General features: G+C 49.6%; 2 protein-coding genes across 7 annotated transcripts in view; one reads left to right on the forward strand and one right to left on the reverse strand.

Annotated features, from left to right (window-relative positions):
* Positions 1 to 16,531, forward strand: part of PKD1 (polycystin 1, transient receptor potential channel interacting) — a 120,188-nt gene extending 103,657 nt beyond the window's left edge. The window contains 13 exon segments of the mRNA XM_081170802.1: positions 930 to 1,035; positions 1,162 to 1,289; positions 2,567 to 2,769; positions 3,023 to 3,217; positions 3,901 to 4,040; positions 4,476 to 4,603; positions 5,797 to 5,971; positions 7,872 to 7,997; positions 8,324 to 8,498; positions 9,205 to 9,492; positions 10,481 to 10,615; positions 10,961 to 11,272; positions 11,944 to 16,531. Coding sequence (XP_081026928.1) covers positions 930 to 1,035; positions 1,162 to 1,289; positions 2,567 to 2,769; positions 3,023 to 3,217; positions 3,901 to 4,040; positions 4,476 to 4,603; positions 5,797 to 5,971; positions 7,872 to 7,997; positions 8,324 to 8,498; positions 9,205 to 9,492; positions 10,481 to 10,615; positions 10,961 to 11,272; positions 11,944 to 12,534 — 2,702 coding nt within the window. The 3' untranslated portion in view covers positions 12,535 to 16,531.
* A 4,025-nt stretch (positions 16,532 to 20,556) lies between these two features.
* Positions 20,557 to 23,928, reverse strand: part of TSC2 (TSC complex subunit 2) — a 45,510-nt gene continuing 42,138 nt past the window's right edge. For all 6 annotated transcript variants that reach the window (XM_081170815.1, XM_081170813.1, XM_081170814.1 and 3 more), the window contains 5 exons: positions 23,488 to 23,627; positions 22,729 to 22,807; positions 22,162 to 22,253; positions 21,723 to 21,821; positions 20,557 to 20,842 (listed from right to left, as the gene is read on the reverse strand). In XM_081170815.1, coding sequence (XP_081026941.1) covers positions 20,678 to 20,842; positions 21,723 to 21,821; positions 22,162 to 22,253; positions 22,729 to 22,807; positions 23,488 to 23,627 — 575 coding nt within the window. In that variant the 3' untranslated portion in view covers positions 20,557 to 20,677. The remainder of the gene's footprint in view (positions 20,843 to 21,722; positions 21,822 to 22,161; positions 22,254 to 22,728; positions 22,808 to 23,487; positions 23,628 to 23,928) is intronic.

Below are 23,928 nucleotides of genomic sequence, written 5' to 3' on the forward strand. Positions count from 1 at the left end.
GTAGATAAATAGGGACCGCTTACTAGCGGGAAGGTAAACGGCGTTTCCATGTGTGCTGCGCTGGCTCGCCAGAGCAGCTTTGTCACGCTGGCCACGTGACCCGGAAGTGTCTGCGGACAGCGCTGGCTCCCGGCCTCTAGAGTGAGATGAGCGCACAACCCTAGAGTCTGTCAAGACTGCCCCATACGGGCAGGGGTACCTTTACCTTTACCTTAACACAGAGGTGGGGAACCTGTGGCCCTCCAGGTGTTGCTGGACTACAACTCTCATCTTCCCTGACTGTGTGAGCTGCTGGGAGCTGGAGTCTTAACATTGAGAGGACTGCAGCTTCCCTTCTGAGGTTTGCCAGGTGCCCTGAATAGTCAGGAACAAGAGATTTGCTGCCTGAGATGAAGGACTAGCAGAGAATCTAGAGGGGCCGTTGCATCTGATTTCAACCCTGGCATCGGGATATTGATCTACAGGCTTCCCGAGGGTAGCCTGCTACCTGAGGAAGTGCAGAGCAGGATAGATTAGGGGATTTAAGCAGAATTGGGGGTTGGGAGGTGGTGCCACCCTCTGGTACCTGTTGTCTTAGGGAGGTGACACTCCGCCCAATAGTAGGTCCAGCCCTGTTAACCTGAGTGCTGTTTATATGGAGGAGTGGAAGGAACAAAGGACGGATATACTTGTGCAGTTGAAGAAAGACAGAGTAAGAATGTGTGAGAGGCAGAGGGTTCACTTCCCCCCTTTCTAGGGCATTCATGTCCACCGCACGCAGCATAGGGCCAAGGAAGACTCTCAGAGATTGCTGCATGGGAGAACCAGCCTTTAGCAAATCTGTTCTGCATGTATTTGCAAAGTAACACATATGCCCCACACAGTAGCTGCTACAAGCACATTTCATGTTGCTAACATATCTTGATGTGACACGTGCTTCTTGGTCGCAGATGAAGATCTGATCCGGCAGATTCTCACCGATGGAGCTGGCAGCCTTTCCCACCCTCAGGAAATGGGACCATACCCCAGGGTTGAAACTGACCTCATCTCAGGGCTGTAAGTCTCCCATGACAGAGGAGGTAGTGGTGCTGGTGCTGGTGCTTGTGCATGAGGCCAGTTGCTTACTGACCCCCATCCCAAATGAGATGAAGTGCTTAACGCCCTTGTGGTTTTTTCTGGCAGATCCAGCATGCTTGGGGAGAAGACAGAGACTATCATGATGCAGCGGCTGACCGAGAAAGGGCAGAATGTAGCAGCAGCAGCAGCCCCTGGCAGAGAACTGAACCGCTCAGCCAAATCAACGCGAACAGGTAGGGTGGGATATGGCAATTGGTGACCAGCTTGGAAGTGGGATTGTGGAAGTGGGTGGGGAATGCACAGACCTCTAGACCCATCATGTCACCTTCACTTTCCAGTCATGCCTAGGCCAGCATCTTCCTCCCAGAGACTGAGCCACCTCCCATCCCCTTGTGATACGATTTCTTCTAAACCAGTGGTTTCCAAGCTTTTTCCAGCCACTGCCTCCTTAGTTCCATAAATTCATCCCTGCGTCCCCTACCCTATGAAAAGCATTATTCATTATAGCAATTTTCACAGCCCTCTAAGGAAGATAATAACACAATAAAATTCAAAACAGTAACAATTAATTGCACAGTTATTCAAAATCCGGTTAAAACTATTTAGTTTAATTAATTCCACAGAGTTAATGAACTTGATCCAGTGATGTCAGCTTTTCAAAGTATGGTAGCCATTTACACCTTCACTGCCGCTGTGCTGCCCCCAGGTAATCCCATCACCCCCCAGGGGGTGGTACCACCCACTATGGGAACCACTGATATGAATTCCGTCACCTTCGGCTTATCACACGCCCACTCTGCCTCAGCTGAAGGCCTCCTCTATTGCGTTGGAAGAGTCAGAACAGTGCGTAGTTGAACTATGGAACTCGCACCCGCAAGAGGCAGTGATGGCCACCCACTTGGATGGCTCTGAAAGAGGAGGAGACAAATTCATGGGGGATGATTGGACTATCCGTGGCTACTAGCCATGATGGGTATGTTCTGCCCCTACGGTCAGAGGCAGGAATGCTTCTGAATACCGGTTCCTGGAAACTACAGCAGGAGAGAGCGCTCTTGTGCTTGGATCCTCCTTGTGGGTGTCCCATAATGGGCTTACGGTAGGCCACTGTGGAAACAGGAAGCTAGGCTCTTCTTACGTTCTCACATCCTCCCCTCATGCACACTCCATTCTATGGAATGAAGCCAGATTACTGACTCCTGTAACTCTATGGATGCGCAACCTTTCATGAGGGCATCTGCCCAGCCCCTGTGGTGCTTCTTACCAGCTTCTGTTGCAGCACCAGGACAGGTTGTGCAGATCTTGAGAACAATAACAAGTAATTGGGTACACTCTTCCAAATGCCATCTTTCCCCCTCTATTTATATAAAAGGGTTCTAAACTTTCAGGAATTGTGCAGGCCCTGCCTTGCATGTGTAGCATGCAGCTGCTCTCCCTGCCCCACAGAAGCAGACTGAATAAAGCAAAACAGCCCCTGCTCACCACTTCTGTCTTGTGTGTGTGTCTTCTGCAGTCACAGATCATGCTCTCCGGAAGCGCCTGCTTCCCTTCTGGTGCTCCTACCTGGCCCATGCCATCAGCCTGGCCTGCCTGCTCATCTGCTTTGGAGTCTCCGTGTGGATTGGAGTGGGTTTCACCTCCAGCGTGGCCCTCATGTGGCTCATCTCAGGGATTTTTAGCTTCCTCTCCTCCTTCTTGCTGTGGGAACCATCCAAGGTAGGCTCTGATGGAGGCTCAGCGGGAGAGGGGAGAGGTTGCTTCCGGACAATTCCAGGTTGCCATTCCAGCCCATGTCCCATTTCCAATTGAGGAGCATATAAATAGAAATAAAATCAACCACCAAAGTTTCTCGGCAGTGGACATGAGAATTACAATTCATGGATGTGTCTCGGACCCACTGATGACTTGTGCACTGGTCAAGCGGTCCAAGAAGCCCCCTCCCTGAACGTTCTCCCTCTGCCCTGCTCAGGTTCTGCTGGAGGCCCTCTACTTCTCACTGGTGGCCAAGCGCCTGCACCCCGAGGAGGACGACACTCTGGTGGAGTACCCGTTCGTGGAGCACGTGTCGGAGAAGATTGGCCGAGTCCGGCCCCCTCAGGGATTCGCTCTCTTTCAAGCCAAGGAAGAGGCCAAGAAAGTGAAGCTTCTGCACGGCCTGCTCAAGGTGAAGAGGGGGAGCTGCTGCCAGTTTGTGGCGTCTGATGCATTTTAGGAGGGAGACTTGCAAGGGAGGGGATGAGGAGGAGGAGGGCAGGCCCTGTGTGCCTTCCAGACAACACTGGGCACTTTGCAAGCTCAGTGGCAGAGCAACTGCTTTAGAATGTCGCAGATTCAATCCCCAATGGCTTTTCCAGGGAGGACTGGACAAGACTCCTTGCCTAAAATCCTTAAGAGCTTAAATGGACCCATGGTCTGACTTGAGATAAGGCAGCTTTCCATAGGGAGAGGAGCACGGAAGACAGGCTGGAGCTCAGTGGTAGAGCAGTTGCTCTGCAGGCAGATGGTCCCAAGTTGAATCCCCTATGCCATCTCCTGGTAGGACTGGAGAGACTCCCTGGATGCAGTCCTGGAGAGCCTCTGCTGCCACTCAGTGTGTCAACAGTGCTTAAGCTACATGGACCAATGGTCCAACTCAGCATAAGGCAGCTTTCTATGTTCCAAGGAGGGCTCATCCAACAGCTCCCAATCTAAGGAGCATCCCTGTGCATGGTGGTCCCACTCCAAGGGCGGGCAGGGGGTGAGATTCTGCTGGTTTGTGCAACCTGTGGGTGGCTCTTCTGCTGAGGCAGCCACAGGCGGTTCCCAGCAAGAGAGCAAATCAGATCCTCCATCTGTCATCCCTGCTAGAACTTCTTCATCTACATGCTGTTCCTCCTGGCGACCCTCCTGACCAACTATGGCGATGCTTCGCACAACAGCCGGGCGTTCCTCTTGCAGAGCTCCATCAAGCAGCAGCTGGGCAGTGAGCAGTTCCTGAGCATCAAGAGGTATTTCAGCATAGCTCAGCTGCTGCTCAGGTCTCCAGCCCCATGTTTGGAAACGTTCCTCTTCAGCACTCTGCTCAGCTTTGCTGCTGGGAACTGCAGTCCCAAACAGCCGTACTGCCCGGGGCTGATGGGGAAAAAATGTCTGGTGTTCACAAGGTTGGGGAAGAGGGGGGTAGACAATACATAATTTGATGGACCAGGGATCTGACCCAGTGTTAGTCAGCTTCCCTGCATAAATGATGTCATTATTGTAGGGACAGAAACTCCTTGCCGGGCCCAAGAAATTCCTCTTTCCTCTTTGCCACAGAAACTGGTGACTACTGAAGTCTGAACCATTCAGGAGTTTTGGTTGCTTAATGCCAAAATGGCTGCAGAATTGCAAAGTCTCCACTCAAACGCCTCCTTCCTTTTTCTCTCCCCACCGTGCTTGCACAGATCTGATGAGTTCTGGGTCTGGATGTCCCAAGGGCTGTTGCCCTATCTCTACAACAACCAGTCAGGCCGGGGAAGTTACAGTGTCACTCTGGGGTCCCCACGGCTGCGGCAGATCCGCCTCCAAGAAGGTAGGTGGGAGATCCTCATTAAGATGGTCCTAGATGGGGTCACGCTTCCCTGGAGGTGCATGTGTGCCACTTGGGAGCACTCCTGGGTCCATTACTGGATCACCAGAGGCACAAGTGGCCTCTGTAGCTTCTTCTACCAGATTTGGCTGGTGGCCAAGCTGCGACCTGATTTGGATGGGAAGGTCCTGGCTTCATTGAACTCTGTTCCAGTAGCCTCTAGGTTAGGCAACTGTAATGTACTGCATGTGAGGCTGCCTTTGAAGATTGTTCAGAATCTGCAGCTACTGTAGAGTTTGGCAGCTAGATTATCTCTGTAAGTGAAGCAGTTTCCTGTCTCTGCAGGACTCACAACAATAATGGTGGTGTGTGAGCCTCTGTTGTCATGTGCAGGCTTGAAGCATCTAGAACAGCCTTCAGTAACCTGACACCCACCAGATATTGCTACACCCCAGCTCCCATAAGTTCCAGCATCTTACAGCCATGCTGGCTGGGGCTGATGGGAGTTATAGTCCAAAAGACTGTAGGACACCAGGCTGGCAAAGGCAGATCCAAAATGATTTAATCTCCCAGCACCTCTTGCTAACCCCCTGGGGTCTGATTGTGGCAATTTGTAGTCTGTGCAGACAACCAACAGTGTTAGGCCCAGGTGGTGGAGGGCCTTGCCTTCCTTGGAACAAGCCTTGACTAGCAGACAAACCTTTTGATTTCTTGCCTCTCTCGATTCTGCACCTGGAAATTGTAACACAGGATGGATGCTGCCATTTTAGATGCTCTTCTCAAAAGCCAGAGGCTGTAATTTTGGGAACGTTTGAGAGATGGAAGTAGAAATATATAATAAATTCACACACATACACATTTCTTTTATATATAGATTCAGGCACACACAACAAGCCTTTTAAGCAGATATCTTTCCTAGTCTGTTTCTGCATGGGACTTGTTTGTAGATGTATTAATTGCTTTTATATTCCACCTTTCCTTCCAAACACTAAACAAACAAATCAATACTTCCAGCCTTCCCTTCACCAAACGGTCCCAGGGCATGTTACATAAAATTTATTGCCGTTTAAAACAGTGTACACTGGAACCCTAAGTTAAAACCTCAGAACTAAGCAAGGTCATCAAAATAATAATGCAGCAATGTCATCACAGCAGTGCGACCAATGGAGAACCCTCTTCTGACTGCTTTTTTCCAGCGGAGTGTCCCAGTTCCGTCCGCCATATCCTTAGTAGGACCGATCCATCTGCAACTGGGGGGAAATGCATCCTTGGCTCAGACAGCTTTGACACAGCCAGTTACGCAGTAGGCTGGAAGAGTGTTGCCGGCAACCTCACACAATCATGGACTTACTCGCCACCTGATCTGCCAGGGTAAGAAGCACTAGATTCCTCCGGTACATCCCTTGCAAAAATCAAAGGAAGGGCATTTCCTGCCAGCTCCCTGTATCTTCTTCAATTTTTTATTTTTAAAAATCCCTTTATTACCATTACTAGCAACCCAAAAGTACGATAGCAGGGTATACCATCATGCCTTATACAAAGCAAACAAGCAATTAATAATAAGAGAAAGAAATGGTGCCACACCTATATAACTCAAGAAATCCAGATTTCCCAAGCTGGCAGGGATGGTGAATGTTGAGTATCTAAGTCCAAAGAATTGGAAATAAAACCACACCAGATGTCCTAAGAGTGTTCTGGATCCTTTATCCCCCTGGAAACACACAGCCTGTGTGTAATTTTCCCCACAATAACTGAAGTCTGTAAGTTCCTATACAACAAAGGCAAATGTAGATTTTCCATTGCTGAGCTATTGAAATCCTGGCTGCAGCTAACATTCATGTCAAAAGCTCTTTAGGGCAACAAGCTTTTGCGTTGTTTGTCCACATGTTCAATAATGACAGTTGTGGAGAAGCCCGAATAGGTGATTTAATTACAGTGGTGCCCCGCAAGACGAACGCCTTGCAAGACGGAAAACCCGCTAGACGAAAGGGTTTTCCGTTTTGGAGGCGCTTCGCAAAACGAATTTCCCTATGGGCTTCCTTCGCAAGACGAAAGCCCATAGGGAAATCTCCGGGACAGCCGGGAAGCGCAGCGCTTCTTCCCCACTGTCCTCGGACCTCCTCCGAAGGCTGGCGGTGGGGCGGAAAGCCCTTCTCCCCGCGCCAGCCTTCGGAAGGCTCCTCCGAAGGCTGGCGGTGGGGAGAAAAGCCCTTCTCCCCGCTCCAGCCTTCGGAAGGCTCCTCCGAAGGCTGGCGGTGGGGAGAAAAGCCCTTCTCCCCGCGCCAGCCTTCGGAAGGCTCCTCCGAAGGCTGGCGGTGGGGCGGAAAGCCCTTCTCCCCGCGCCAGCCTTCGGAAGGCTCCTCCGAAGGCTGGCGGTGGGGAGAAAAGCCCTTCTCCCCGCGCCAGCCTTCGGAAGGCTGCTCCGAAGGCTGGCGGTGGGACGGAAAGCCCTTCTCCCCGCGCCAGCCTTCGGAAGGCTCCTCCGAAGGCTGGCGGTGGGGAGAAAAGCCCTTCTCCCCGCGCCAGCCTTCGGAAGGCTGCTCCGAAGGCTGGCGGTGGGGCGGAAAGCCCTTCTCCCCGCGTCAGCCTTCGGATGGCTGTCCTGAAGACTTGCGGTGGGAGGAGGGTTTTCCTTCCCACCGCCAACATTCAGAATGCTGTTCTGAATGTTGGCGGTGGGGAGGAAAAACCCTCCTCCCACCGCAAGCCCCGGGAACAGAGGAGAAGCGCTGCGCCCCTTCCCCTCTGTTCCCGTACCTGTCCTGAAGGCTTGCGGTGGGGAGAAAAGCCCTTCTCCGCACCGCCAGCCTGGCAAGCGGTTTCCATAGGAACGCATTAATTGATTTTCAATGCATTCCTATGGGAAACCGTGCTTCGCAAGACGAAAAACTCGCAAGAAGAAAAAACTTGCGGAACGAATTAATTTCGTCTTGCGAGGCACCACTGTACACTAGATACTTCTTGATAAACTTGAGAACAGAATAGTGAAACCTGAGGGCATCATCCCCTCTTTTTCAGTTCTCATCCCTTCCCCTCGCTCCCAATGCATTTGGGTGTATGAACACAAGCTCACAGAAGTGTGTGAGGCACTGTGGGAAGAGCAGACAGGGCCCATTCTTGTCCTCCAGTTAAATTTCAGACATTTTAACTCCGGAGATGGGCTGAGCAGAGCAGAGCACCAGGCCCTGCCAGTGCACGGAAGACAAGGGACCAGACGAATTCCATCCAGGCCTCGGCTTGACCTATAGGCCTGTCCCTGCTTCTCTTTCAGGGCCTGGTACTGGGGCTACCTCTCCTTCTATGACAGTGGTGGTTATGTCCAGGATCTGGGAACGACTCTGGAAGAAAGCAGGGCTCGCTTGGAGATCCTCCACCGGAACAACTGGATCAGCAACGTGTAAGCATGTTGGGGGAATCGGTGCCTCGGATAAGACCGATCTGAGGGGCTAGGCAGACTCGCTCATCCAACAAGTAGACCTGAACCATCCTGTTCAGTCCTTCTCTTAACACAGGGTGCTGCTATATCTTCCTGGCTGGACTGCAGAAGCTCCAAGGTTTGGTCCCCAACATCTGTAGATAAGGGTGGGAGAGACTCCCAGGCTGGAACCTTGGAGTACTGCTGCCTGTCAGTGTCGACAGTACTGAGTTAGATGGACCAACTCTGTATAAGGCAGCTTCCTATGTTATTCTGCTGCTGCTGACCCACTTTTCTACTTCCTGCAGGAGCCGAGCAGTCTTTGTGGAGCTGGCCCAGTACAACCCCGGTTTGGGCCTCCATGCGGTCATCACACTCAGGCTGGAGTTCCCCGTAGTGAAGCATGCACTGCCGGCCGTGGCTGTGGCTGCTCTCCCGCCCCTTCCGCTTAGCCAGGGAGTCACGCTGCAGCTCCTCATGATGGTCAGTCCCAAAGAAAGGTTTCTCTCGCCTCTTCCCAGAGGATCTTTCTTCCAACTGGGGAGCACATAGATGCTGTTGCTTCTCCTGTTTACACTGTTTTATTTAGTGCCAACCACATGAAGAATTTGAGCATGGGAAGGGATGAGGATAGGTGTCACCTGTTGAGGCATTGTCCTCTTTTCCCAACATGGTACCCTCTGGATGTTTTGGACTATGGTTCCCGTAAGCCCCAAACATATGATGCTGGGGCTGATGGGAGCTGTAGTCCAAAATATGGCTGTGCTAGTTAAGGATTGGGGTGGGAGCTGCAGTCCTAAAATATATTGAGAACATCAAGTTGCAGAAGGCTGCTTCAGGGCACACAGAGTTGTTAACAATGGAGATTGTACTCTTTTTATAGACTCCAATAAGGGAATCAAAGCAGGGAAGGAACATACATAGTTCTACTTTCTGTCCAATAAAGTTTAAAATTTGTATTAAATTCCACATTGGAGAGCTCACATCCCCTAACAAGCAGAAACGCATCCAAGCCTGGGGTTGTTTCCAATGGAAGTCCTACACAGAGTAGAACCATTGGCAATACTAAGCATGGCACACTTGGGCCTGTTCAGTTCAATGAGTCTCCTCTTGAGTAGGCCATTCTTGGCTGCTAACCTGGAAGCTGCCATCTCCGTGGCACTAACAGACTCTTTCTCCCCCGATCCAGGTCTTCTTCATGATTCTGGTCGTCTACTTTGTGGTCTCAGAGTCTCTCTCCATCCAGAAGGCAGGCCGGGCCTATTTTGTCAGCGTGGGCAGCTACTGGCAGTGGCTGCTCATCCTCCTGACCACTGGCACCGTGGTCGTCCACTTGAGCCAGGTCACCCTGGCCAACCGGCAGTGGGCCAAGTACCTGAGAGACAAGCAGGGCTTCACCAGCTTCTACCAGGTGGCTTCTCTTCACACCGCCTTCCGCTGCCTGGCAGCCTGCCTCCTCTTCGTGCTGACAGTCAAGGTACAGTTTGATCACTGGCATGCATGGTGCAGACCTCCCTTTTGATGCATTTCAGGAAAAGAAGCCAGAGACAATGCCTGTTTGGTTACTGCATCAGGGAACAGAAGAGCGAGGCGAGGCAGCCTTCCCAAACAGATGTTTCTGGACTACAGCTCCCACCGGCACTCACCATTGGCCCTTCTGGCTGGCTGGTGGGAGCATTGGGAACCCCCCAACATCTGATAGGCAGCAGTCTGGGGAAGGCTGCCTAAAAGTGAGGAGAGATGCAGCCAAATTAGACAGACATACTGGTGAATCCAAGACATCTCAGCAAATTGCAGAGGTGGGGAACCTGTGGCCCTCCAGGATGTTGTTGGACTTCAAGTCCCAGCAGCCAGCATGGCCAGTGATGGGAGTTGTAGTTCAGCAGTCTCACCTCTTCTTTCATACTTCAGGAGGGCTGGCTGACTTTTCCTTTTTCCTAAAGATTTGCCATGTAGAACTGCTTTGGGGCTTGTGAGGGGATGAGAAAGAGCCTTCATGGGATTGAGCGACTCAGCAGAAGACAGAACCAACTTCTGCTTAAACACTGTGGCCAGCAGAGGGAGAAGAGCCTCAGCCCTTAAGTGCAGCAAGATTGGCCCCACCGCTTTGGACGTGTTAAGCCCATTTCTTCTCTAGCAAGAGTTGGAAGAAACAAATCATGGATAGGAGTTTTGCTGTCCTGTCAGGAGAAGGAGTTGTGGTCCCTTTCGGAGAGGAGCATGGATTTATTTATTTCTAGCCTTCAAGGCAAAACATTTCCAGACCAGCTTACAGTGTGATTTTAAAAAGAAACCTTTAAAAACAACAGAAAAGAATTCCTTTGGAGATTTAACAGTCAGAGCAGGTGTCAGCAGACACCCCCGCCACCCCCCAAAATGGCCCTTCAGACTGACTGCAAAGGGGCCAGTTCATGGGGTGCCAAGTGCTTTAAACAGGCTTCTGTTCTCATCTTCCTTCCCTACAGGCTTCCCAACAGCTGCGCTTTATCCGCCAATGGTCCACTTTTGGCAAGACTTTGCAGAGGTCTACGAAGGAGCTTTTTGCTGCAGGGCTGGCCTTCACAATCCTGACTCTGGCTTATGCACAGCTTGGCTTCCTGGTAAGCCTGGACTCCCAGATGCAGGCAGAGAGAAGGGCGGGTTGACTAGTTTGGCCAGGTTCTCTCCAAAAGCCAGCTTAGAGGCTTCTGCCGCCATGCCCCCAGATGCCTTTGGACTACAACTCCCATTGTCCCCAAGCCTTGTCCATACCACCTGCTAGGGTTGATGGGAGTTGAAATCCAAGAGCACATCTGGAGAGCCACAAGGTGCTCTAGGGAGAGGCCCTACTAAGCCTCCCCCCCCACACAAGCAACAGCAGCATGTGAAATGGGACATGGTTGCCCACAATGGCAACCCACATAGAGCTAATATTCAGATTTCTGCTGTGTTTCCTTTTTGCCCAGCTCTTCTCCCACTCCGAGGCCTTCCCCAGCACTCTCCAGCTCCTTTTCACCGCCTTCCGCAGCAGCAGCAGCAGCAGCAGCCTGCCCCTCTTCCTCCCCGAATCCGTGGGGCTCTCCCACCTCTTCTACGCCAGCTACGTCATGCTGGAGCTGTGGGTGGTCCTGAGGCTCTTTGCCGCAGTGCTTATGCACCACTACCGCGAGACCCGCTTCGAGATGTACCGGCCAGCCTTCGAGTCCCAGGACTACGAGATGGTGGAGCTCTTTGTCCGGAGGCTCAAAATGTGGATGGGGTTCACCAAAGCCAAGGAGGTAAACCCCGCTTCCCCCAAAAGGTTGTGCTTGAGGGTGGGGGTATGTGCGCTATGCAGTTGCTCTCCAAACTCTTGGGAAGAACTCTTTCAGACTAGCCCTCTCCCTTATGCAAGGTCTACTTTAAAAAGTCTGGCCAAAGGCAGAAAAGACACATTCTGCAACCTGCATAAATTATGCACAGTTTCCTATTCTGCATAATTTATTCTGTTGTGCTAGTCATGGGGAGGACGGCCGTCCCATCCCCAAACACAGGGAACTTATTTTGCCCACCCATCTTGCGCATATACTGTCAAGTCTTCCAGGGCAGCCAAGGTGCTGTTTGTGAAAAGGAAGCTGTGATCATGGTGGAGCTGAGGTTCTACACACAAATACCACGTTCTCCGGAACTGCAGAAGACGTGCAGCTTCCTGCACCCTCTGGCACTTGGTGTGCCAGACCAGAATTGCAGGAAGCGAATTTAAACTTGGTTGTGCATCAAAGCCAGGGACTTTTGGGGGTCCTGCTGCTACCCTGTGTCCCGAAAGGGATGGTGTCAGGCAAGGGAGGGTTTCTGAGACACCAGCAATGAGACAGCCGGGAGCAAAACTCATGGCTTTGGCTTCTCTGCCAGCCTTTTGCTCTGCAAAACAGTCCCAGCCATTGAAACGACCCCTTTCTGTCCTCTGCAGTTCCGCCACAAGGTGCGTTTCGAAGGCATGGAGCCGCTGCCCTCCCGCTCCTCCAGCCAGGACTCCCACTCCTTGCAAGGCCCCACGCCCACCGCCACCTCCGACAGCTCCCGCGCCTCCACCTCCTCCAGCCAAATAGATGGACTCAGCCTGGCCCCCAGCGCCCGGGACAGCTCTGAAGTGGATGCCGACATCCAGCGCCTCCTCTCCCTCTTCGAAACACTGCTCATCCGGTTTGACCAGGTGAATGAGGTGACCGCTGATGTGTACCACATTGAATGCCAGCTAGAGGGCACACGGAGCGGACAGGCCAGGAAGAGGGGTGGACAGCAAGCAAGCCGGCACCACCCACTCCGTGCAGATCCTGGGGTGCTTTCCTCTAACTTCGCCCCTAATAACAGCAACCGCTCCCTGCCCTCTCGGCCCCGCAGCAGTTCCACATCACCCATCAAGGTTATCCAAGCCCCCCCGCAGGGCATCAGCCAGGGCGCCCTGCTGTCTCCGCAGAAGACACACGCATCGGCCGTGCCAGTAGTCAAAAAGAAGAAGCCGTTGCGGGCAAACAACAGGGTCCATCCCAGTGGCAAATAGCAGCCAGGTTCCACAGGGTTGCAGCAGTCAGGTGGCCCCCCTACATAAGCAGAAGGGAAGAGGCTTTTGCAGTCTCAAACTTGGTTGCCAAAAACTTTGCCTCTCATTTACAGGGACAGTGAGCAAGAGCAACAGCCTTTTTGTGAGTTTGTTGCCAACAGACAAGAAGGTGGCTGTCGCCTAGAGCCACCAGAGTTCCCACCTACTGCTTTCCACAGTCAGCCCGTGGCCTTAGCAGTGCATCAGTATTAAGGTTTTTTCAGAGGCCAGACAAGATCATGCCATCTTTCAAAGGGCAAGCAGGAGCTAGAAAAGGTGAGCCCAGCTGTGCAATATTTGCATTAGCATCCTTGGAGTGAAAGGCAGAAAAGAAACCAGAATCCAGGCAAGAGCAGGAAAAAAGGAAGAAGAAAATAAACTTGTAAGGAAGCAAAGCCAGAATATCAAAAACAGAAATACAACCTGGTCTACTTTTAAATGGTTCTTCATTGAGATTTGCTGAAGGCAAAAGCTGCACCATCCAGGCAAAGAAGCCCAGAGTTCTCCAGGGTTCAGCAGGCTGAGCCTGGGCTGGGAAGTGGAGACAGCAGCGCCTGGAAGGGGTCAGGTTCCCCTTCTAGGCATTTCACAAAGAAGGTGCACTTTGGAGGAAGAAACGACGCAGGAGCGAGTCAACCAATTTTCCCTCAGGAAGTTCTCTCCTGAGACAGCCACGCCCTCCTCCAGAAATTCAGCATGGAAACCCAAAAGTTTCCTTCAGCCTGAGAGTCTTTAAGAGAAAGGACCCCTGTTCTTCAGCCAAAATTTGGAAACAGACATTTGGATGGGCCAACAGTGTTTATTGAAAAGGGGGGCTGGGGGTGATGCTGTTTGCAGAGACCTGTCCCTTTGAGCTGGTTTCACTGGGTACTTATTCCAACAGTGTCTCCCTTCGCCCCCCCCCCCAAAAAAACCCCAATTGAATAGCTTGGTGTGTTGCATCCATCATTGTATATGTTGAGGTGCCTGAGTGTGTTTATATTTGGTGTTTGTGTGTCTATTATATATATATTATATATATATATATGGTTTACTATTTCTATTTACTGCCCAGCACTTTAATCAATGCTTTCCTTAGCTAATGGTGACACATGCAACTTTTAAAATAAGAGCAGGATAATATATCATGGAAGCAGTATTTTGTTTGTTTGTAGATCATAATTTGAAACAGGCCACTGGAATATGAGCACAGGGGAGTGCCCCCGGCTACCCTCATTGTGGGTGACTCTCCCAAGGCTCCAAGGGCCAGTGGACAGCCCACATTTTCGGCAGCGCCACATATTGTGAAGAGTACAAACAGCTAATGTTTGTATATTTGTACTCTTTTCCTTTCCAGAAGCTTCTCCAAGCTTAGAGAAGCATTGCTCCCAAGCAGCTCAGAAGCAAAGATTCAATTTAAAAATTGATTTGAGGCTAGGATAACATGTTGACATCACAGCCAAAGCTACGCTTTCAGGTGGTTTTCCCTTTAGGCAGACGGTTTTTATTTACGCAAAATTTGATTGTTATCCTGGACTTCCCAATGCAGTGGAGCATGTTGCTTTTCTACCATGCAAAAATCAAGGAAGAAAAAAAAGCAATGGAAAGTTGCAGTGGGAAATGCGGGAGAACAAGCACCAGCTGGCAGTGTTGCATAAGCTCTGTGTTAAAAGTATCAGGATGAATGCCCAGTAAGCAGGTGACATCGCATCACCTCTGTGCAAATTTTGTGCAAAAGTATTTTAGCATGGCTGCTCAACTGCCAGCTGGTCTGTAAGCTCCCACAGGTGTGTCCCTGGCCAAACCTCAGCAGTCCGCATCACAGCATGGGCCAATAGATGCTGCAGTTTTTGCTACCCGCCTCCCCCATCCCAGCTTTAAAGCAATGTGCTGTTATCCCATAGAACTGGCTGCCACTGTACATGTGCTGGTATTATCCTAGCCTCAATCAGTTTCCTTGTTTTACACAAGGAAATGAGCTTTGATTCAGAGTGGCTTTTGGAGTGTCCCAGAAAACAAGTGCATTTTAAAAATCAAGTCCACCTCCCCCCCCACCACCACCACCATTCATTTGACGTGAATGAGTTACATCCTTCCATTGGAAGCTACAGCTGGATTGTAGTTTCTCTAGAACCTTAACTCTGCTCTTGGGAGTCAATCCTGGCTTCCTTTGTTCAAAACATTTTGCTGCCCCCCCCCCCAAAAAAATAGCACTGCTCCTGTCATCATATTCCATAGGCCAGTTTAATGTTATGTATATTGCAAGTAATTTATACGGGATTTTTACAAGGAGAAAAATAATGTATATTTTTGTATGTTTGCTATATTTTTATAGCATTTGGTACTGTGCTCAACACATGTAGATAGGAGTTATTTAAAAAAAAGTGTGTTAAAAGCCTTCTTGCTAAAATGTTTGTGGTGTGCAAGCAAAGCGCCCGTGTGTTTGGGATTTGTGCCAAAGGAAGTTTGAGAGATCTTTCTGTTCCCCACATCCAGGGCAGGGGGGCAGGAACTCTCTGCAATGCACTAGCCATAATTACTCCTAGACATTGCTAAGTCTAAAAAGAACTCTGATATCAAGGCCTACACCTAGTCTTTGACTGGGTTTCCACAAGTGCCGTTTCTAAATGCTGACTTGGTTATTCCATTGCCAACATCATTGGTAGGAGTTGTAAATAGAGTTTTTTTCTTCTAGAATTTTTTTTTAATTGCCAATTCTTTTGGCTGTAACCATCATCCTAAAAATGATGAAAATGTGGTTATAGGCACATCTTTTTATAATATTTCATTATTTATAAAGGGTGCTATTTTTTAACAAACTCTTTTCTAAAATATTCCAAGCTGCTTTACTCATCAGGTACAAAGTGGAAAATGCACTTGCTTCATTCTGTGAAGGAACAAAGAAAGATCGCTAGGAGGTAGGAGATGGTCAGTGGGTGGGAAAAGGGCATTGCATTGCATTGGCCAGGAGATAAATTGCTGCAGGGCTAAAGACTTTCTGTAATGGGTCCTTGATAAGTAGATTCAGCAGGGAGGTTTTCCAGTCATCATCCACTAGACTTGAGCGCACATTGGAAGCTTTTATCGTGAGTGAGCCATTGGGCTCCCTGCATTCCCTGTGAATGCAGTGCAAAAAGCTGCAAATTTTGACCAGAGCAGGCCTCTGTTGCCACAACTGGAGGAAAGAAGATATTGATCTGTTGGCTTATTTAAAGAATGCAGCCTGTGTGTGTGGGAAGTGACTGAAGTGAGCTAGAGATGGGTATGGCTTGAACCAAGTGAAGGGATTTTGCACTTCTTTCTCTGCTAAATTAAAAAGTTCTCATAGTTTTCTAGGGTTGTTGTTTTTAATGTAGGTCCTTACGAGGGTAAATCCTAGTCAAGTCAGGGAAGCAAGCGCCTTAGCACATGAGCTGTGCTCTTACGCTAAGGAGGGAGTGGGGGGTGTTTTCCTCCCAGGGAGGAGGAGCATTCTGGAGCACAGAAGACGTGAAGGTAGCAAGGAAGGAGCTGGTATGGGAGGAAGGAGAATGTCCCTGGCGCTTTGCTGTAGATAGATCTACTTCAGCGCAGACCATGCCCGCTGCCCACCCCCCACCCCCCTCTCATCAGCAGCGGACCCAACTCACGTCCCTACCTGCCAGATAAACTCTTGAATGTATATTTTGGTATTTACTCACAGGCAGATGGTTTCTTATTTATTGTTGTCCGAAACCCCACACTGATGCCTACAGTAACTTGCTGCTTAGCACAGAACTCTTGCCAGCTAAACAAAAACCACAACCCAGCTCTCTCTTTAGAGGCAGGTGGCTTTTATCAAGGCTTCTGGTAGCAACAGCAGAAGCAGCAGCAATTGTGATTAATGTTAAGTTTTGCAAACATATGTTGTTTTTTTGTAACGGTGAAAAAGAAATGACAAAGTCTACTTTAAAAAGTTAATGGACAGCTCAATAAAGATTTCTGTGCCTTATTAAGCAAATGGAAGTGTCTTGCTAAAGTGAATTTAATTGAAACCCAATAAATAGCAACCCACACCCAAGTTCGCAAACTCAAACAACAAGAGGTATGCAATTAGAAAGCCGGGTGGAGTGCTGAGTGCACTCCACAGAATGTTACTTGTACAACTGTCTGCCCTACTGGACAGAAGTCATGGGTAGGCACTGGATGCAGTGAGTGCCTGGCCATCATAGGACACGTCTGCCCCCTTGTGTCCCCTGGCAGCAAGTCCCGCTGGCATATACAGTATGTCAAGTCTACAATTCAACCGTCGGGAAACACGGTCCGACGGTCAATCCACATAAACAAAGTCCCAACGGTCAGGAACGGTCTAAGTCCCAACGGTCTAAGTAAGCCAAGTCCAAAGTCTAGCAATCGGGAAACACAGTCTTGAGTCAAACCCAAGGCACAGTCCCATAGAAGTCCTAGACCATCCAAGCCGAGGTCCGTCAACATAGGCAGTTAAGCAGACAAAGCAGCTCAGCTCTGGCTCCCCCTTTATACCTTGCATGTGGATTGCAGCATCTGGGCTGGATGAGGCAGGTGAGCCTCACCTGCTCCAGTCAAGGACTCACACACCTCCTTCCCGAGCTAATGAGCCCCACCTGGGCAGTGGGTCCTTCCTGCCTCAGCCTCCTTGAGCACACCTCCCACTGCTCTATACTCCTCAAAGCCCACCTTGGTAATAGGAGACGGGCCTTTGGAGCCCTGCTCTTCTGGTCCCTGCATACTGACCCCCACTCCCGCGCCACCCTCTGCCACTCCATGTGTACTTTCCACAACCCCAACCTCTCCTTTCCCATCTGTGGCTTGCCCCAGTGGGTCCCAGTCGCAGCTGCACCCCTCGCCGGGATCCTCTTCCTCCTCCCCATTGTCCTACCAGTTTATGACACCTTGAGGCCAAGGTGGCTGACCCAGAGAAGATGAGAGGTTGGAGGTAGGCAAGGCCTTCAGGGACACAACAGTAGCACTCCATAATAGAGTAACAGCTCTACCGCCACCACAGAAAAGGTAGATCTCGAAAAAGGAGGGTGTCACTCCAAGGAAGAGGGAAATTATCCATTAGAAGGGACTCTTTCCATGGGCAACCAACACTGGGCAACTTCATTAACCCACAAATACAGTGGCCATATTTGTGTTCCAGTCACAACTAAGAGGGAACATTTCTAAACACCCTAAATGAGTGCGCCTTAGAATCACCACCAGCATATTTGCCCTTCACACTAAGGTCCCAGGATTGCAACAACTAAAACACAATGTTAAAAACCATTTAAAATACCCTAGAAGCACATAAATTAGGTGGGCCTTAAAAACACATACATATCAGATGTCAAAGGCCAGGGTAAAGCTTTCACCAAAAGCTGCATCACTTACTTTTGTAGGGAGGAGATTTCTAAACTTTAGGACAGCCACAGATGATGTCTTGAGCTGGGCCATGACACACAAGCTTCTGAGTGCAGTGGAACGACCAAGAGGACTCCCTCTGCTGATCTTAATAACACCTGAAGGTCTATAGGGAAGGAGGCAATCTTTCAAAACAGCAGCTCAAGGAACCAGAAAGGCAGCAACCCTGGACTTGCTTTTAAGTGGTGCCCAGGTGCAAGGTGTAAGTGTTGTTGAACTCACTGGGAACAGTGAGCACAGTACTATCCAGTTCAGCATATATGTAAATAGGCAATGGCCAAGAAAATACAACATGGTCACATTTTACTTCAAAGGAGGAAACTTGCAAAAAATGAGGGGACTGGTAAAATGGAACTTTCAAGACAAAGTCAAAAGGGTTAAGCCTCTCCAAAATTATTGGGGGGAGGGTTATAAAACCGAGATATTAGAAACATGGCTAGAATGCACACCGCAGCCCAGGGAAGTTACCATGAAGGCCAAGAGAACACCAACGTGATTAACAACCAAAGTCAAAAAAGCTATTAGATGAGGTAAGAAAAGGATTCCTTCAGAAAATGGAAGTCTTGTCCAAATAAGACCAAAAGGAACACAAACTTCAGCAGAAGAAATGCAAACAGACAATAAGAGATACAGAAACAAAGAAATTGAGCACGTTGCTAAAAGCACAAGGACCACCAACAAAAAATTATTTAAATACATTAGCAGCAGGAGACCAGCAAAGGAGGCATGTAGATTTTGAACAACAAGGGGGGTCAAAGGTGTGCTAAAAGAAGAAAGGGAGGCTGCAGAGAAGCTAAACAAATTCTTCACGTTTGTCTTCATGGTGGAAGATGTAGAGCAGTCCCCCTGTGCTGGAACAAAGTTTCACCTGAGCTTCGCATGAGGAATGAATAGTGGTGACTAGTAAGGCAGAATTCCAGGCCTTACTCACAAATCTGGTCTGAATAGCAACCCCTGAAGAGTTCTTAGAGAATTCTGATGTAAAATTGCTGATCTTCTACAAAAATATGCAACTTGTCCCCAATATCAGTTTCCATACGAAGACCGTAAAGTGGTCAGTGTATCACCAATTATTAAAAAAAATTAGCTTAACATTTATTACAGGGAAACTGGTGGAAAGCATTATTAAAGACAGAATTACAAAGGATAGAGAAAAACAAGCCTTGCTGAAGCAAAACCAGCATGGCTTCTGCAAGGGTAAGCCCTGTCTCACTAACATCTTAAGAGTCCTCTGAGAGTGTCAGGAAGCATATAGATAGAGGTGATCCGACATTTAATCACACTGGAAGGAGAACGTTACAAATGGTGGAAGATGTCAACTGGAAATCTGGTTGTCAAAGAAACACTTTATTTCATTAAGTGTGTTGTAAGACATTTGCCAAACAAGATGGATACAAAGGAAAGTGACATCCAGTCATCTTTAGGTGACCCCCCTTTTAAAATCCCAGTAAAGGAAGGCTTTGCCTTCTGTACCATTTGCTATTTCCAAGGAAGACTAGCTACAAATCAAACCTTCACATCATTGCTGGCCCTTGGGTTTAGTCCTGTGAAAGCCCGCCTGCAGTCCTGAAGGGAGCGCCAGTGACCACAGAAGGATGGCAGCAAAAGTCAGCAGAACATCCCACAGGGCAAACTCCCATGCTTCTACTGCAGCACCGCCGCAACTCAAGTGGCGCCCAGGTCAGACTTCCTCAACCTGGCATCTTCCAGGTGTCGCTGGACTATAACATCAGCCCGACCGCAGTGGCCATGCCAACTGTACTCCCAGTCACATCTAGAGGGCACCAGGATGGGGAAGGCTGGTCTTCCTCTAAGCAATGACCAGAAAGCCTTGGAGATGTTTTGGGCTACAACTCACAGCACATGTTGGCTGGGGGGCTAGATGGAGTTGCAATCCAAAACAACCGGAGGGCGCCAGTTTGGCAAAGGCCGACACAGCCCACGGCCTCAATGGCAATAAAAGCTCGTCCCAGCAAAGGAAAGGAAGAGGTTAAATTTCTTCCAGCAAGGGACAATTTAAAAAGGAAAAGCCAGGGATCTCCTTTTTCAAGGCCAACGTGCTCCTCTTCCCTCCCCAACTCTGCAGCGAATAGATTAGAGCGAAATCAGCCCAAAGTGTCTCTTTACTCTGGGCACGGCCAAATTGTTTCTGTGCAAGCTCAGTGTTTGGCATCTTGACCTGCTGCAAAGAACAACTGTTCAGGAAAGACCACTCGCCTGCAGCAAAATCCATACCGCCATTATCCTCTGGGAAAAGAAAAACGAAGTCGCTAACCCCCAGGCCTCCTCACCATGAGCTGGAGGCAAAAACGCATGCACACTGGGGCCTGGGACTCATCCAGCCAGGAACATTCATGGCGCTGCTGGGGAGTTCATGTCAGGCTACTGAGACACCGTTTCTTCCATCCCTTCAACGAGAATCTTGTGTGTCTTAGATCTGCCTCCATTCACTCATAGCAGCGCATCCTCAAAGTGTTAGTTTAAAAAACGCACGACAGCAATGGCAGTCCAAGACACCTCCACCTTCCTCTCTGGAGAATGGCAGCCTGACAGGACTGTGGACTGTGGACCAGCAGCTTTCAAAGGGAGCATGAGCCACCTGGATCGGGGAAACCCGTCTCCGAGTGTCGCCAACATGGAATCTCCTCTCCGCAGCAGCTGGATGGGTGGGGGAAACAAGAAGGCTTTGCCCACCGGACAAGTTGATGCAGGACACGTTCCGACGCTACACAAACTCCGTGAAGTCGTCCACCGAGGAGATGAGGCGCTTCCTCTGTCCCGTTTCGTAGGTGGGAGCTGGGTCCTGAGGAAGGTGGGCAGACGCTTTGGCTGGGGCGGGAGGGTGCATGCTGGGGAAACCAGAAGCCTGGTACTGAGTCTCTTCTCTGATCTGAAAGAAGGGAAAGTAGAGAACGTATTTCAAGTCCTTAAAAAAAACCCCAACCCTTTTATTTTCAGTGCTTTCAGAAGTCTTTACAGGGCCTAAGACCATTGTACCTACGGGACCGCCTCTCCTGGTATGCCCCACGGAGGACCTTAAGGTCCATAAATAGCAACACCCTAGAGGTCCCAGGCACTAAGGAAGTTAGATTAGCCTCAACCAGAGCCAGGGCCTTTTCAACTCTGGCTCCGGCCTGGTGGAATGCTCTGTCTCATGAGACCAGGGCCCCGCAGGATCTGATTTCTTTCCGCAGGGCCTGTAAGACAGAGTTGTTCTGCCTGGCCTTTGGCTTGGAGTCAATTTGATTCCCTCCCCCTCTTTCTTTTTTCCTATTTCCTCCTGTGATGAGGCTGCATTTTAATGTTTTAATGTTGTATTTTAATCTTGTTTTTTAGTTGTATTGATTCAACTTGTTTTTATTATTGGTTGTTAGCCGCCCTGAGCCCGGCCTTGGCTGGGGAGGGCGGGGTATAAATAAAATTTATTATTATTATTATTATTATTATTATTATTATTATTATTATTATTATTACAAAGAGACCAGCGTGGTATTTTCCAAACAACTCCTAGGAAAGCTCAGTTGACAGAGCATGAGAGTCTTAATCTCAGGGTCAGGGGTTTGAGCCCCACGTTGGGCAAAAAGTTTCCTGCATTGCAGGGGGTTAGACTAGATGACCCCTGGGTCCCTTCCAACTCTACAATTCTGTGATTATTACCCCTGTATTGGGGATGGGGTGTGGGTGTGTTAAAGTTAGAGGGGAAAGAGTCACATGCCACAAGAAAAAGAAACTCGAGGGAATACACTAAGAGAGAGAAAAGGCAGTGTTACCCTGTGCCGGAGCCTCTTGATGTGCCGCAGGCGGGCAATCCACTTGGACGGGTACGTGTCTGTGGGGTTGGAGCGGCTGTGATGGACCTGAGAAGCCATCTAAGGGAAACAGTGGGAAGCAAAGAGGAGGGTCAACTCAGGCAGGCTGGTTTAAGACGCCATCCAAGTGCAGCCGTCAGTTGTCAACTTGGCACCCCCTCCGAGCCATTTTGGAAGAATGCTCCCATCAGCCAGCAAGGCTGGAGAGACAGGACCTTTGCCAACCAGATTCCCTCCAGGCCTTCTGGACTCTCATCAGCCCCGGCTTCCTGCGACTGTGCTGGCTCTGGTCAAGGGGATCTGTAGCCCAAAGCAGCTGGAGGGCAACAGGATGCCAAAGGCTGAGTTGCCAAGTTCAAATGAAAGATGATCTGTTACCAGCTCCCACAAGAGCACTCACGTTGGCGTGCAGAGCCATCTGGCGGGCGACAAAAGCCAAGTTTTTATCGGAAACGATCTTCATCACACTGGTGTCGATAAGCCCTTCCATATCTACAGACCAGAGAGAGAAAGAGAGGGAGACTGCAGCATCCTCAGTCCATAACTGTACAAATTGTATGAATATTATTTGTTTGTGTAGCTGAAGCCATTGCAGGAACAAAATACATAAAACAGAATAAAATACGTCACACAGTTGAAATAATTATTAAAACCAGGCATCCTGTCAGGTAAGAGATTGCGTCCCTGAAGAATTCATCATTTCCACAAACTTGTCTCTTTACACCTTTTTCTCCCTACACCTCTGAAAACATGGCTTTTAGATGTCCAGGAATAAAAGCCAAAAAATTAAAATAAACATTAAGAATTTTATTTCTGAAATTGTACATCCTGTTTCGTCCCCTGCGCACCCAAGACAGAAGCTAAAATCCTTCCCAAGGCTCTGAGACAGCCAGGCCAGTGGAAATCTCTGGAGGTAACACCCTTCGCAAACTCTGGTGGGGAAAAGAAGAGAGAGGCCTGGGCCTACCTTTCCGGCACTGCAGAGTGAGCAGGTTACAGTTGTAATCCAGCGGCTTGATGATGACGTGCACAAAGTTGAATTGGCCCTGGAGAGGGAAGAACATTAGGGTGTATGGCGGGGAGAGAGACAGCGAGGCCCAGGGGCAATGCCTGGGCCTGAGACGTCTCTTACAGGCAGGGGAAACTCTCTCTTCCCTTGCAGCCACCTTAGCAAGGGTAGGAAAGCAAGCCTGTCTTGAGTTCCATCAGGCTGAAGGGTTTGGGCCTTAACAGCTTTCATTCCCCTAATCAGCCCAAGTCAGTTTACTGTGAAAAGCTCATTACAGAATACACTTTGATATTCCTGGAGGAAGATCCTACAGGCTGCAGGCAGGGTTTAGTTTCCAGGTTGAGGGATACTGAGGTTCTCAGATGTTCCCAGTTAAGACTGAGATGTGTAGCGACTGGCAGTTGGGAATGGAAAGGAAGGAGTTTAGAAAGTAGGAAGAGTCTGGCCATCTCGTCCGGTGCCAAACAATGGAGCAGTTTTCTCAGACACAAGCCAAACTTGAGGCTCATGGCTGTGAGGGCAAAGGGAAATGCTTGGGGCACCCCTGAATCCCCTGAGTTTGGGAACAGGAGACGTGGCATTTATCACAGAGCTGTGATTCTTGCAGGAAAACCTTGCTCCTATCCGCCACATGATCTCCGGGCGTAAAAATCCATCCCAGAACCAAACTGCCCATCTGTCAGGCCCAAGCCACTCAGCAGAGGCACATTTCCTTACCTTGATGGTCCCCAGCTTGAAGTCTTCCCCTGAATTGTTGTAAATGATGGACACAAAGTCGTTCCCCAGATGACGTTTCTTGTCGCAGCGGTACTTGTCCAGGTCTTTGGTGGGCATCAAAGTCGCAATGTGGAAAATGGCTAAGGAAAGGAGGGAGGGAGGAAGACTACATGCAGTTCAGAGTCTCAAGCCACAGGAGGAGGAAACGTTTCATATGCTAAACCAGCCTTCCCCGACCTGGTGACCTCCAGATGTTTTGGATGAGAACTCCCACCAGGCCCAGCCAGGGCAGAAGGGAGCACAGCTGTCCTGATGGGAGCTGGAATCCCAAAACACCCCGTTGAAGGTCTGTTTAGTGTATGAGCAGCAATGCTGAAAGTAAAAAAAAAGAGCCTCAATGGGACTTACACAGGGGACTGGGGGGGGGAGTGTTGCCCCCTG

Source organism: Podarcis bocagei, assembly GCF_964188305.1.
Source record: "Podarcis bocagei genome assembly, chromosome: 14".
NCBI classification, from domain to species: Eukaryota; Metazoa; Chordata; class Lepidosauria; order Squamata; family Lacertidae; genus Podarcis; species Podarcis bocagei.